This window comes from Wyeomyia smithii, chromosome 1 (assembly GCF_029784165.1).
Source record: "Wyeomyia smithii strain HCP4-BCI-WySm-NY-G18 chromosome 1, ASM2978416v1, whole genome shotgun sequence".
Lineage (NCBI taxonomy): Eukaryota > Metazoa > Arthropoda > Insecta > Diptera > Culicidae > Wyeomyia > Wyeomyia smithii.
This window is the reverse complement of record NC_073694.1, coordinates 71929513-71945444: the sequence shown is the minus strand read 5'-3', so window position 1 is coordinate 71945444 and position 15932 is coordinate 71929513. Positions and strand designations below refer to the sequence as shown.

At 39.3% G+C, this 15932-nt stretch overlaps 1 protein-coding gene across 2 annotated transcripts; it reads right to left on the bottom strand.

The window, feature by feature from the left end:
• Positions 1-693: 693 nt before the first annotated feature.
• Positions 694-15597, bottom strand: LOC129725640 (rho GTPase-activating protein gacU). Of its 2 annotated transcripts, none has more exons than XM_055681696.1 (3): positions 14399-15597; positions 8852-9211; positions 694-8796 (listed from the first exon to the last, which is right to left on the bottom strand). In XM_055681696.1, the coding sequence occupies exons 1-3, from the start codon at positions 14417-14419 to the stop codon at positions 7117-7119; spliced, it is 2061 nt and encodes a 686-aa protein (XP_055537671.1). In that variant the 5' UTR covers positions 14420-15597; the 3' UTR covers positions 694-7116. The 2 variants fall into 2 exon arrangements, with proteins under 2 accessions (XP_055537671.1, XP_055537662.1); XM_055681687.1 differs by having other exon boundaries at positions 14991-15597.
• Between the last annotated feature and the right edge of the window lie 335 nt (positions 15598-15932).

Sequence of the window (15932 nt, the reverse complement as noted above, 5' to 3'; positions counted from 1 at the left end):
AATCGTCTCAAGAAGCTTAGAATACTTGACGATGACACAGTGTAGTAGTAATGTAGCCAACTCGTACGCACCTGGAGCATATTACAATGGATAGATCAAGTGATAATCGCAGTGCTGGTCGATTCTATGAAAATATGTAAAGATATTGTGTTTTATTTTTCTTCAATGATTTCGTGAACATTTGGAGTTTAATCCGTACGTTTTCTATGAACACCGGCTATATGAGATGAATAATGGAACAAATAGCCTTCCAGTTTTTCTCGAGGTACGATTCTGGCCTAACAAGTTAGTCCACGTAGGTAAGAGTCTTGGCTCGGTAGAGAATGTAACAGTGAGTGTCGGACTAACAATCTTTTTGTTTCTTTCATTCTATGTATATGTTCTGGATTGGTAGGCTAATCAGCTCATCAGCATGTAGGGATCATGAGGGATGGACATCATATAGCTCTTTCAATGCAAAAGTTTTTGAATTCGATGTAGAATTTCATTACCGCAGTGTCAACCGATGGAAGGCAACTAAGCTCTAGCTCAAGTTCCTTATTAAATTTATGGGTAGCGATTAGTGAGATAATTTGACTTATATGTTATTAGTTCGGATACGCTGTTGATTAAGAAAGTTTACAATTGATTGAAAAGATGCAATCACTGCTGAAAAGGCGCGGAATGCATTTTTTCAATTTAACACTACCCTGGTTTCGTTTCAAAGAATTTTATTTAATCCTCAATTTTTTTTTGTTTAATATAAACATCAAACTTTGGTTGCTTTGCTGGTGAAATTATGTGCGCGAATGTTTTTGGAATGCGAATCTAATTTCAAGGCTTTGCTATTGTCCTAAATTTTTGGATAGATTCGATCTCATCTGTGTGTGTTTTTTTTATAAAACAAAATTGCGATTTCATATACTTAATAAACCATCTTACCACTTATTGCGAGTTTTTTGTTGTTGTTGTTGAAACCATTTTTTGGGAAGTAGTTTTCTCAACTAATGAGATGATATCGAAATCGAAACATCGAAAAATATTTTTTTCGTATCGATCAAGATACCGACAATATGATAACTCCAACCAGAGAAGTCAATTTTAGCCCTCATTAACCATATTGAACAAAAGAATGAAAACTTGACAATATTTGTCAAGCTATAAATTTTTCTTTAGATTGTTGAATTGCAATTTTTGTTCAATTGATTATACTAAACTCTTAAACAATTTTTAACTTAAATTTCAAAAGTCTGGTTTGTCCAAAAAGTTATTATGTTAAAAATAAACTGACGCACAGCCCGCATCTTCTAGGTAAGGTGTACTGTGGCTATCTTTGTGCTTTTGACTAAGTCAGATAACAAGCACGGATATTGGTTCTCTAATAACTTGTTGGTACACAGAGAGCAACGGTATATGCCCAAGTTTGTCTACGGTGTTTCGGACACTGGATAAAACCAGTTTTCAAATAAGTTATTTATTAGTAAACATTATTTTTGAAGTTTGAAAGTATGCAAAGTTGCTCAATTTCCACTAGAGTTTGAGAGGGTGTTTTCAACAGCTGAGTGATTCGGGGTTGAATGCCCCGCTGATCAATGTTCGAGACCTTGTAAATAAAGTTTTGACAGTTTTAACACACGTTAACAAAGCAACCGTTAAGTGGTAGACTTCCATTGTTTCTCGAATATCATTTATTTAATCATTAGCTGTGCGATAATATTGAGTTTACACTTAGTACACAAACTTCGCAGGTAATTTGTTATCAGCACCGGCATATACCGTTTCTTATTTAATTCGGCCAAATAAAGTAATCTGAGTGCTTCGAATCGATCATCCTCTCGTTAAATAAAGCTGAAAGTTGTATTAACAAAAAAGCCTTTTTTGATTTGAATGATCAGGAACTGTAGTTTTGATCCTGCACTTAACTCGGGTTAGCTCCGAATTTAGATTCGCATTTTGGTCGTGTTGCTAACGTTTCGATATCATATAATAATACTAGGGAAAAATATCACCCAGGAGGTTCCGTATTGCACTTGCAGATGTTTCGTGTATTCAATTTATTTCTTTTTTTTCAAACCGTAAATTTTACCACACGCGAAGAACCTATTGAAAATGAAAATACATCTATACCTACTCGAATTAGTAAGCACTCTACTGAACTGTACACGACAGGAAGATAGAAAGCACATGGGATGAATTACTACAAAAAATGAATTTGACTAATAGATTTCCTCAAAATCAAAAATATATGGTAACTTGAAACACTTGCTCATCGCGTATGATGTGTATTTTTTCCTTGTTGTTCGAAATATTAAACTAACTATATAGAGAAGTAGTAAAGTATATCAGAGTTGGCTTTGCGTTTGCCTATGTGTATGCGTACGGTTTTGTACATCTAACTACAACATCAAAACTATTGTGTCGTTTTCAATTTTTTGTGGTTTATCTGTTTTTGTTTAAGTTTCCAGCCAGATTTGATTTCACTTCAACCAATTTACATACACACAATGTTTCGTACTAGCCCCGGTATAAACCAATTATCTATCGTGATTTTTCTGTGTTTAATTCTAAACTTTAGTTACTGTTTATTAGAGAAGGCATGTTCATTCAATTTACTTTCCGTTTATACTCACTTTCTGCGAAACGAGGTTGTATTTCAGTAACGGTGTGATTGTGTTCCTTTGGTATTCATTGCTCTATTGCGTTTTGTTAGGTTTCAGTATTATAAGCAGCTTTACGAGTGTGTCGATAAGTAGGCGAATGGAATCTAGTAACTATCAAGTTCAATGCTATTGGTAAACATTCGTTATATTAGTATCAGTATTTATTTACAAAGCACAAATGTTTGTCGACTAATTTCGGACTATTGTTCGGTTGACTATTGTAGTTCGGTTTGCTTGTGTATTTTGCTCTTAGTCATATCCAAAAACATCATATCAAGAAGGCTGGCATCTCTGGATCGATCCCATACAAATGACAAGCGTCAAATCAAACAGCGCACTCCATCTGTTAAAGGTAAAAGTTTGCATCGCTGCGAAGACAGAGTGGGCGCATGTGGTGGTCCAACCTGTGCGTTCGGCTTGCATTCGCATCGCCAGCACACACACTACCATGCGTCAGTTCCACTTTTACTCGAAAGACTGCGCTGTCAAAACTGTCGCTCAATCTCAGGCAGAGTTCCCAGTCTTCTTGATATGTTGTTTTTGGTCATATCTTAGCAAGTAAAAAGCAGCATTTGCCGCTGTCAAACTTCCGTAACGCTGATACAAACGCCATACAGTGCAATATCTCCAGAAATCACCCTGAGCGAAATTCAATCGTGAGGTTTTTGATATTGTTCAAGAGAATGTCTCAAGTATGTCATTTGTTCACGCCATGCGCTAATTTCTTACGATGCCGCTGGTGATGGCCGCTGAGACAAGGTCAACTTTTCGTCGTTTGAAATTTATGTTCCTTCATGTGAAACCCAATGTTACGGTGTTTGCTTTCGGTACTTGACTTATGTTCGAATTAAACTGGAATATAGATGCTTTTTATGGCGAGTTTCATTTCACTCACCGGGTAAAAAATCATCGCACATTTCCAATATTACACTCTTGAGGCTATAATACACTCTTTGACCAAGCGTCAAATATTTGTCACTTTTTGACAGATAAAAATTTGGTCAAAGAATTGTTTGTCACTCTCCAATTTATACATGGGGCAAACACGGGCAAACAACAATCATTATGTCAAATAAATTTGACCATTATGTCGAAAGGTCAAAAATTTGACCATTGGTCACAGAGTGTAATACTAGCTTTAGTCTAGCATTGCATCTGTTAACAAAACAATAGTAATTGATTTTATCGGCGTAGAAAACTGAGGGCTTAGAATCATAAAAAAAGGTTTGTGATGTTTATTGGGTGTCAGCGCTCGGAAGCCTGTCAGTACCAAATGTCAGCTTTGATGTCAAATAAAATTTATTGCTCTGAGCAGACAATCGCATGGTGTATAGAAAATGGTATAACAAAATAATGTTGATTGATCTTCGTGTGTTTGTTTTTAGATCTTATTTTAGATTGAGTGTTGTGTAATCGCTTCTCGATGTATGAGAATCGATAACAAAAAAGTTGAAAGTACGGATTAAATACCTTGAAACGATATTTTCCCGTGTTGGACGTCTTATTACACCATTTTCCACACACCATGGTACAATCTGTTGTAAAGCTGCAAGTTACATACACAGTAGATCACTGATTCACGTAACGCTGCGTTTAGTGATGCAGAAGCAATAGTGGAATTGGTGCAATGCATTGGTAAAAAGGTATCTTGTTTGGCCATTACATTGTTTGTTTAGATGTTACTCAGTCGTTAAGCTTTTTTTGTAAACAGATAACAAATAGTGACTTATAATTTCGCGAGTTGTTGGTCTTTTGGTCAAAGTCTTTCTTGGAGCCAGCAGCTGATTACGCTGTTTGTTACTAGAGACTGTCATATATAGAGATACGCAAAGAGAAAAGCAGTAAATTTGGCAACCCTTTGCTAATGTTCTATTTTGAATAATTCAACCAGATCAGATCTAATTTCGCATGACTTTTCGTACGCACTAGAAAGTGTAACTAAATTTCGAAAAACTCGATAGATTACTGAGTTTCAAAGCTTGTACATCATGTACATATGAATTTTCTATTTTCAATGCATCACTCATAATACTAATATGACAAACACATCTTTCGTTGAATACTGATTGCAACACATATTCTGTACGAAAAGTAACACGCGTGAGTTTGTTTACGTTGCACACTTAGAGCCTCGGTTTGACGATTCACTTGGAGTTTTTGACCTCACTCTTTGCGCATCTGTTCTGTATTTGCGCATCCGTCTGTATTTGCTGCTAATGTTTACATGCATACAGAGATGTGGAACTGGGATTTTGAAAAAGTCCTTTAAACGGGAAAACAAATTGAAAAAACAATGTCTTGACTTGAGTTTCTCAAAATTTAACTGGCTTAGTGAGGCAAAGCCGACATTTTGTCTAAAAATTCACTGATAACTGTCGCTTTTGTAAAAAAAAAGTTTCACAGCAGAGCAAACTGACATTTGTCATCAAAAAACAAGGCTTCGAATTCGACAATTTCATTAACTACTTCCTGTGCAGTAATCCAACAGCGCCAAAGGTTTCAAAATTTTCCCACACATTCCATTGGCACTCTTAGGAGCATATTCATAGATGAAGGGTGCAAAAGATGATTTATTCTGTTCAGGGCCGAGTTTGCAAATGGCTATGCAATCTTGCTCAGCAATGTCCAGAAGTGTTTCGAAAGAGTTCAAAATTTTACCTCAATTTACCAATAATTTTCATTGCAGAAAATATTTTCTGGGATCCTGGGATTTGAATGAAAAACTACTGGGAATCGGGAATCCCCAGACGACATCCATTAAGTACGTCTCGCAAATTTTGATAAAATTTTACTCTCCCTCCCCACTTGTCACATTTTGTCACACATTGATAAACCCCCCAGGAGAAGTACGTCACGTCACAGCAACTCCCCTCCCCCATTAAAGAAAATGAACCGTGGATGTCCTGCCTCATAGTGCCTGCCGGTAGGTCTCAAGGTTCGATACTGACCTAACAAGTCAGTCGTTGTAAGTTGCAATCCCGGCTCGAGAGAAACTGTTAGTGCCAGTAGAATCGTAGCACTGGCCACGCAATTGTCTTGTACGTTATCACAGTTTGCTGCGAAGTTGGTATCAAATAAACGTGTGCTCAAATTATGAATCGGAGTACTTTACTAATGTCCCAAGAAAAATTTAAAAAAAAGAAAACATCTCGCACATGCTGTAATCGAATATCTTTAATATCCATGTATTTTCATGCATCAACTTGAGCTTTTCAGACCATTGTTGCCAATTGTACATTTTTTCCTGATTAGGTACAGATTTTTTCGTGTTTTGGTACAGATTATGAACTGCACAATTTGCAAATTTTTGTGAAAGAGTACAAATAAGTACAGATTTTTTAAATGGCTTGAAAAGAATAGATTAAACTTTGTAAAAGACTCAGTAACGATACAATGAACACGACTTCGCAACCGAAAAGTTTCATTGACAGGCGAGCTGGTAGTTCAGTTTTCTCAAAACAATGAAAAAAACTTCGTTGAAGTTGTTATTTCATAAGTTTACAAAACTAACAACTATGTTCCAATGGAACAGATTTTTGTCGGCAGTAGTACAAATGAACAGGATTTTTGCAGTTCCCAGTACAAATGAAAATGTGGCAACACTGCGTCAGCCCCATTCGGGGGATCAGGACTATCTGCTGATGCCTAGATGTAACCAGTTTTGGAAGAATTTTCTTTGCTGTTATTGTTTTTGTCTAATTAGTTTTGATATTGATTATTAATCAATAGGTTGTGAGTAAAAGGGAGGTAAACTTAACAAATTTCCAGTTTTTTTTAAATTTTTAAATATTTTTGATGTGACGTCACGCAACGTTATGCCCCCCTCTCCCCTATGTCACAAATCGATTTTCTTAACCCTACATCCCCCATTTATGCGTGACGTACTTTATGGATGCCGCCAAATTGAAATTTACCGGGAAAATGCATCTCGGGACGTCCCAGATAAGACGCTCAAGTGCTCTCTCTTATCGTATGATTTTACTCAAAAAACGATGCCAGTGAGAGTGATGTACAAGCTATGAGTTTTTTGAAAGAATCCAAGCCGAATACTCAAAACAAAACCCTCGACACAAAATGTATCGGTGATTATGAAGGACGCTATTGAATGTTTTTACTAGCGAAACTGGTAGCTTCAGTTGGTAGTTTTCAGAAGACTGTATTTTGTTTTATGATGGGACTTTCGCAGTTCGCAGCTATAGGCTTTCGACAAGTTGGTAATTGTAGTCGCTCTGACGCTCAAAGTAATTTCCATTTCCAAATCAAGCGAATCGTCTGTCTATCTTCAGTCTATCCTTACCAGCCACCAACATTACAGGATTTTTTTTACCAATGCAATCTTTTGATGTTTCAGCGAACTGATTGTCAGGTTTTCTACGATTATTAGTAATTTTGACACATTCATTTCTAATAACTGAAACAAAATAACAAAAAGCTTTCTAATGCCGAAGGCCGTGGCTCATACCCTTCCACCATAACTCTACACGTTCTGCTCGCCATCTTCGTCCTGTTCGTTCAGTAGCAGTGGACTGTGGTCGCCAATCGGTCCTCCACCGCTGCCGCTAAGTCCTCCGGTAGGTGGAAGGGCTGTTCCCGGCGTAGTCGGTGCCGATTTTGAGATCCAACTGCAGCGAACCCGACTGCGACCAAGCAGACCGGCCGCTGCAGCACTCGCTGCTGACGAAGGACTCCACAGTGAACGGCCACCGCTTGAGGGCTGTCCGTTACCATAGTTTTGATTGGATGAGATCGGGATGTACATCGCTTTATGGCCTCCAAGTGTTGAACCCTGCGAGGAGGCGACCTTAGAGAAGAATTTTTTCTTGCTTATGAGCGATGAGGGTCGTCGCGGAAGATGACCAGAGGAAGCAGTTGCGGGCGGTGCAGTGGCTGTACTGCTTCCGTTGCTGTTCAAAGCGTTAATTGAACAGTTCGACATATTCGAAGATGCTTCCAAGGCTTGAACTTGTGGATTTATAATTATAACACCTTCGCTGGTGCTGTTCGTTGTACTCACGTTCTGTAGTTGTCGTATTTGCTCGAGCAGCTCACGAACTTCCAATGTCGGGCTAGTGGCACGTGGTGGCGAATCCGGAGTACCCAGGTTTGCTAAACTCGATACATTAGAGCCAGTATTTGAACCGATGTACGAGCTGCGCATTCCTTCGAACTTTTTCGCAAGTTCTACGTTGATTGGCGAATCTTCGCTGTTTGCTGTGAAACCGGAGGAAGGCTGCTGATGCGTGCGAAATTGCGCCTGTTTTTGTTGCAGGATTTGACAGCATGTTTCCAAACTTCGTCGCAGCGCATTCAAGTTTTGATACTCACTCTCCGAGTTGGCTGGAATCGTTATTGAGATTCCACCAATCGAACCACTCGAGCTATATATGTTGGCATTCGTCAGACTGTCTCTGTGCGTAGTTGTGCTACTATTTGCGTTGTTATTATTGCTGGTGAGCCGGTCATCATTGATCGCAATCGGCAAATCATCCAAATTCCCTTCAACTGAATTGTTGCAACTAGATGCTACAGTTGGGGCAGGATGATGTTGCGCGTAGACCAATCCTATTGGGTTTGAAATTTCACTGGCTACACTGTTATTATTATTGTTACTATTATGTACACTAAATCGGTAGTGATCACTCTGCGAACCGGACAATTGAACGGAGCTCCCTGATTGCTCACTGGCCCGACCCCCGCTACTACTGATTCTGCCTTCTCCACCGCTGTTGTTGAATTGGGCACTTTCGGATGGTCGCAGCACGAATCCATGGTTTCCGATAAGTCCACTGTAATAGTTCGAGTTTGGAACAGAATTTGGTCTATGACCGCTAGATGCTCCTTCCAGTGTACAAGCTTGCTGTGAAGCAGACCTGGGCATGCCGCCGTAGTTGCGAATCGAGATCGATAAATCTGGACTGGCTGCACGGGAATACGGGGGCGGCACAAGCGTGTTCGCTTCGTTGGCCGTACAAATGAAACTAGAACTAAGCGAGTCTACCGTACTGGTCCCTGACAGCGAACCTACCGGTCGTACGATATAGTTGCGAAAGTATTGTACCATCAAATAGTTAGCTCCACCTCCTCCAACGCCGCCTCCTTTCGCGGTGTCACCAGCGTAACTGAAAACTAACGGGTAGAGGTCCGGCTTAGATGTGACCTAAAAAGAGCGTTGAGAGGAAACACAATAATGAACCCATAGTTTTCTAACTTACCTCAGTATATGGCGGTGGTGCATGTATGTGAAAGGAGTTGCAACGACTATATTGGGGTGGTGCGTAGCATGATCCCGCTGAATCTCCTTCCGACTGCGAGTGGTGGCCCGGTGAGCCCCAACCGCAAAGCTGGCGACGTTTTTTCCACAGGGAACAGGCACAGAGTAAAGCTAGTACTATTGCTAGCAAAAAGCACCAAAAGTACCAGTGGTTAATGAAAAACAGATTCAGTACATGGTCCGTTGCCGGAGTTGGCGTTCGCGGGGCGCTTGGTGGTGCATACAGGTAACAGCAACCCTGGGCGCAACATTCCTTTGGTGGAAGACACCGGTGTCCGCCCTCGCAGAAACGAGCCGCCACCTGTGGGAAGGATATCACTGAAGTTAGTAATTTGCTTTTGAGTTACTCAAAGATGTGGAGAGGGAACAATACTACTAACAGGTGAGGAATGGAGATCGGTTAACAACATGCCGAGAAATCATTCGCCCATATGTTTCATACAACATATTGGATAGTACCGCTATAAGTCAAAAAGTATAATGCACATACTATAATTACGATAACGTGCTTTGGGTGCAGTAAAATGAGACCATAATGCGCCGACAGCGGATGATGGAAGAAGCAAAATGCAGCAAAACATCGACCGCAGGTGCATTTGCATATATGCAAAGGAAGGCAAGCCAAAAATCAAAAGTAAAAATCAGTGCTGGCGATGATGTTCAAGACAATATGCGATGTGTGGCATTGGGGTAAAAAGTGGTGCAATCAGTAACGTTTCGAAACCCGTCGAGTGAGCACGTTAAACTAGACAGTGTATTACTGTGTATTGTGGAACTTGAAGTAGGGCACAAACTGGACTTTCTTTTTTTGAAAAAAAGTCGTGCAAAAACATCGTCATGAGTATTTTTTACACACTACCATCCTCCATATTCGATACTCCTAAGCGATAGTTTGCAAGTTCTTTTGCAAAACTGACATCAGCTGAAGAAAAATACTGCTGTTGCGCTAGGCTGAGATAAAAACCTCAGTTCACGAAGAAATAATTGATGCTGATTATCTCTGTAATTTTATTTTTATAGCACCTTTAATTCCGCTTGATCTCTTGGCTGTTATTTAGAGTAAGAGGTACAGAGAATAAACGATCAGCTCATTATTCAAGCCAAGCACTGATATCGATATAATAACCATATGGCAACGTTTATGCAGTGCAACTGGGGCACTACAAGACAGATGTCGTTAGCGTTTCTTCTCGCTCCATAGCATCTTGTCTCCAGTTTCTTGAAAGTCCCACACTTCCAAGATCTTGCTCCACTTGGTCTAACCACCTAGCTCGTTGTGCACCTCTACGTCTTGTACCGGCCGGATTCGAGAAGAACACAATTTTTGCGGGATTGTTGTATGGTATTTTTACAACATGTCCCGCCCATTGTACCCTTCCAGCTTTCGAGATTTCTGGATACTGGGTTCGCCGTAGAGTTGTGCCAGCTCGTGGTTCATCCTTCGCCTCCATACGTCATCCTAACATACTCCGCCGAAGATAGCCCTAAGAACACGTCGTTCGAAAACGGCCAGTGCTTGCAAGTCCTCCTCGAGTATTGTCCATTTCTCGTGCCCGTAGAGGGCTACTGGTCTTACAAGCGTCTTGTACATGGTGCACTTGGTACGGGGGCGAAGTTTACCAGACCTCAAAGTCTTGTGGAGTCCGTAATACGCACGACTTCCAGCTACAATACGTCTGCGGATTTCTCTGCTGCAGTTGCTGTCTGACGTTACCAAAGATTCGAGGTATACAAATTCGTCAACCACCGCGAACTCGTCTCCGTCAATTATGACGCTACTGCCTATGCGAGCCGTATTGCGCTCGCTTCCTCCTGCTAGCAGATACTTTGTCTTTGACGTCTTCTCTGCTTCACGTTTCAGTTTGGTGTACTGTTCAGCAACCGCCTGGAACGTTCTTCCGACAAGGTCGACGTCGTCAGCGAAGCAGATGAACTGGCTGGAATTATTGGATATCGTGCCCCGCATGTTAAAGGCCGCACATTTCATCACACTTTCAAGCGCAATGTTGAACAGGAGGCAGGAAAGACCGTCTCCTTGTCAAAGAGAAACTCTTTGTATTTCAATAGTCGCAGAGTGTCCAAAATTATCGACTATGGACGCTGACGTTAGCCAGCATCCCCAAACAGGGATACCAGATGGGCAGATATGTCGCAAAATGCGGATGTATAGAGTCCGTGTGCGAATTTTTATCAATTCGCAGATATTTGCAGTTGCGCAGACATTCTCAAAATGTGTGCAGATTTTTGTAGACTTTTGTCTGCACAAATGCATTTTTTTTTTAATCCTAGATAGATTTTTTTCAGATTTTAAGCTGATTTTTCGAGCTGTTGCAGACTCTGTCCCCAAGTACCATATAAACATACCGCGGTTCCAGAGAACCGCGTTGGTGATGGTTTGGGGTACCGTATCTAAGTGTGAGAAGCTCGTGAAAATCAAAATCTCAACGGGAAAGTTTATTACGTCTTTCAACAGGATGGCGCACCGGCCCACACGGCGAATATCTTCCAAGCGTGGTGTTGGGAGGATTTGACCGATTTTCTCGATAAGACTTTGTGGCCTCCCAGCTCGCCGAACCCTAATCCCCTGGACTTCTTTGAATCGCTGTTCATGCTGGCCAAGCAGAGCCAATATAGAGTAAGCACTAGGACCAATTTGAGAAGCTCATTTCCAAGATCTGGTGAGATATGCTGATGAGCCAGGTGCGTACCGCGTGTGATTCTTTTAAGAATCGTCTCAAGCTCATCATTTCGTCATTCAGCACAAATTTATCCCATCTAACATGTCATAAATGTTCCCAATAAACATTACCTCAATAAAGTCTTGAAATTTCATTTTCCAACACATGTGTGTATTCGTGTACACAAAGTGTATTCGAACTCATTTAACACCCTGTAAGAATAAGCTTTATGCACTTGCATCCTCCCTTCCATTGTTTTCATCATCACGATTATTTCTATTCTATGCATTCCAACGACAGTTTTCCTGCTGTAATTATTGCTTTAAGATACAAATCCACGTGAGCGAAAACGAAATAGTAATCATGTTGCCTAAAATTAAGCACAAATTTAAAATAACAGTATTACCAAAAAGTGAATTTGCCACGATGCAAAATGTTGAAAAGGGCCCACGTGCCTATGTAAACAAGCCAAGATTTTGATAATATATTCGTACAAATAAGATTGGTGGATCCAAGACAATTTTTAAAATTTAATTATCTTATTATTCAAAAAACATTAAATAATGGCTTGCTCACATATTGCACAAGGTTTTTTTACAAGTTTGGCGAAAATTCATGTATACTTTCTGAAATTTAAAAAACTGTGGTAGATCAGAGAAGCATTTCCTTCCTGGATAACAAGTGTGTGTTGACAATTGATGCTCTAGTGTATTTTATATGTATTAGGTGCTTAGGTGCCTCTAGAGGTGCCTGTAAATCATTACACTTATAAAGTATCAATCGGTGTTGGTTTGGTCACGAAAATTTGTACTAGTATTGAGAATGTTTCTCAGGAGGCTGCTATCGTTGAAGCAATTTGACCGGCAATCAATAATGATAATTTGGGTACTGGAGAGATTAATGAAAATAATTACTTTCATGAATGCGGTCATTTAAAAATATCATCGAATCATTGATAATTAAACGAAATTAGATTTGTTCTCGCAAATGAATCAAAGTTTCTTGAGTGCTCCATAACTGATTGATGAACTGATTGATGACACTGAGTATCAAAATCATATCTATATAAAATAAATAAAAATAAACAATCGAATTGATGGATTTTTTTTTCGTTTGATGAAAAGGTTACATACAACATGCGAGAAATTAAGATGTCGCCGACATCATGTCGGGCCGTTTCTTCATAAAATCAAAAATTCTGCTCTGTTTGAAATTTTATAACTATTCTTTCTTTTTCAATGATTCGATAACAGACAATAATAATTGAATATTTTGCCGCGTTAAAACTTGCGAGAACTGATAAAATCTATTTTTAAGAAGGTTTTTATTTTTAGTAAAATTTCAACGCTCATTTTTTAGCACGGTGGATTCTGACTGCGCTGTGATGTCACTGAAGTATGAATCAGTCGATATCCATTAAATATTTAGTATAATGAAAAATTTATATTTTCATAGGAAACAATTCAACAACTGGCTCTATACTTCTCTGCTTCTACTTTATAAACTACGTAACATTCACTTTTGCTTTTTCCTCGTAGCCTCAGTTTTAGTTATTTGAACGCTCTATCGCTTTGTAAATTTTAGTGGAGACTCTGTCAATTTTATTTTGGATATTGATACAGAGAATATCACAAGAAATGGTTGGTGTCTATGCATGTCGTCTGTGCTAGGAATGCTCGCATATGATTGAGTCATTGTTCACGTACATTTGTCCTTGACACTTTTTATCGATTTTTACCGCTTTGCAATGAAAAAATAATGATAACTGAAATTACAAAATTGTTCAACATTTTATCTATCCACCAACATAATGTCGTTCCAATCATAGTAGTCCCATGTTCTACACAAATCTAATGCACGCTGGGACAACTATGCTTGGAAGGGCAGCATATTGGTTATTGTTATCTATCATGTGCTTATGCTGTTATTATCGTTTGAAATCTGACGCAACATTTGCCAGTTTCATCTCCAATTTTACAGAATGCATACCACTATAGAAAACAAAGACCTAGCTCCACGTCAAAAATACTCACTTATTTGAAATTTAACAAACGATTAGAATTTTTCCTTTATCTTTCGTGTAAACGTGTCACAACACAAATTTTGGTAAAAATTTCAGAGTAAAGAAAAATTTGTTCGTAAGTTGATAAGCTCCAGAGCGCTTTGAAAATTTGCATTTTGTTAAAAAATAATTTATAAGAAAATGCAATGTTGAGAAAGCGCAAATCATGAGAATACATACGAAACGTAATTCAAATTTGTTAATGTTGTTTTCGGTAAAATATCTATTAAATTTAGAATCTCTCGAAAACGGATGATTTCAAATTGTTGACTCGACTCGTTTTAGTTTTTACTAAGCTCATCCATCCTTGAAAATCAGTTTAGGTACTAACAAAAACGTGTGCAAGTTTTCGTTCAAATAAAAAACGCGATTGAAATTTTACGTAATTGTAGTTTGTTCTGACTGGAAACGCTCCTTTACGAAACGAGATTGATGATGAATTGTTGATGATGACGAATCCCGATGGGAAAATCGAGCCGGAATTCTGTCATTATTCCGAGCCTGTTGTTTAGTGACCATAAACGAAGGTGCTCACTTCTATTTTTGTTTTGTGTGTATCGCTGCTGATGGATGAAAATGTTTCAAGTGCCTTTCTGTTCTCGTGCCTGTAGCATCAAAATTAGCTGGACTCGTGATGACAAAGGGGAACGCGGGAAATACTAAGTGCAGTGGAATCAGATGACGGTGACTAAACAATTTTTGCAATAAAGAAGGAAATAAAATGCCAAACAAATTGATTGTTATTTACGACTGAATCTTTTCTGTGCATTTGAAGATTAATTTTGACGGATATCAGGATCTTTTCGTTAAATCAAGAACTGGCTTAACACAAGGTTTATGATTGTCCACGGTTGTTCAATTTTACTGCTGAGGATGCGTACGAAATCACTTGAACTCTTTCTATCGCCTTTCGGCGTCGACAAACACCAATACACGCACGTACACCACCACCTCCAACAGCTGCAGGAAAACTAACTTTCCCAGAAAGGCAGCATGGCATGTCTCGCAACGAACGAGGACGAATCCGACGTCATCTAATTTTGATGTTTGCACCACTTCATATTTTCCAATATAACTACCACTCACACCAACCACAGCCACCGCGTCTCCCCTTTCTGTGTACAGAATAGGCAGGTTCTAGGATTACAATCCACCACTCAAACCAGCGCTGCCGATTTGCGGGGAGGGATTACAACATATCAGTTTTCGTCACACTACGGCATCCTTCTGAAGGCCATCCTTCTACGGGTATAATTTGGATCGCGTTATAATATGAATGAAGGACAAATTAAATGGATGATGGAAGGCTTTAGTTTTAGATAATTCACATTGAGGCATACTAGGTTGGACAGGGCTGCAATTCCGTATAACATCAACAATAGTAGGTTTCTGCCAGCCCTGGAAGGGCACCCTCGGCTGAGAAACATATTTTTTCTCTACTTCCGCGATTTCCTTTATTTCAATATTTATCGGTGCAACTTTCGATACGACGAAATAGATGGAAAATCCTTGACCTGCTCTTCTCACTTGCTGCTTTTTTGCTATTTCCAAACCATTCTACTCCGTTTTCATTTTTTAGAACAGGACTTTTTCACTTGGCAATTATTTTCTTCCAGCACAAACACACACATCGACAAGGATCCCAGAGCATGTTGATCCCAACAACGCACTTCATTGAATCACTAATTTACTGCTGCAAAAGTGCAAAAAATCTTCTTTCGATTTTCGACTAGTCGAATTTCTTAGTTTTGACCCTTGCGTAACTACATGATTCGACTTGATAGCGAAAACATTACTGTGGTCCCAACATTGTGCGCGAAAAGCACCAATTTTCTCTAGACGAGGATAACAAAGAATGGGCGAAAATTGAATGGAAAAGGAAACTTTTTCCGCCCTGATTGACGTGATTCGTCGTTTCACGTGCTTGTCACTTGGATATTTGGGTGGAAATGGATGCAAATGTGTGTATCGCCCCAAAATGATGACGGGTTCCCTGTATCCTGATGTGCTATTGTCACACACACCACCCTTTTCCGAACTGATGTTATACCAGTACAGGGGTTTGCACGTGGTATAATAAAGAAGTCATTGCGCACGCTCGCTAATTTGAAAATTATGTTTCGGTTCGTTATAGTTTGTTATACTATCAGAACCCAAATTTATTACATTCAACATCAAAACTAAAGTTTCGTATCATCAAATTATACCCATTGTTCATTACCATATTTTTGTTTCTGTGGTTTTTCGGAATCCGGTAATGTCCGGTTTAGTTTCGTCAGTGA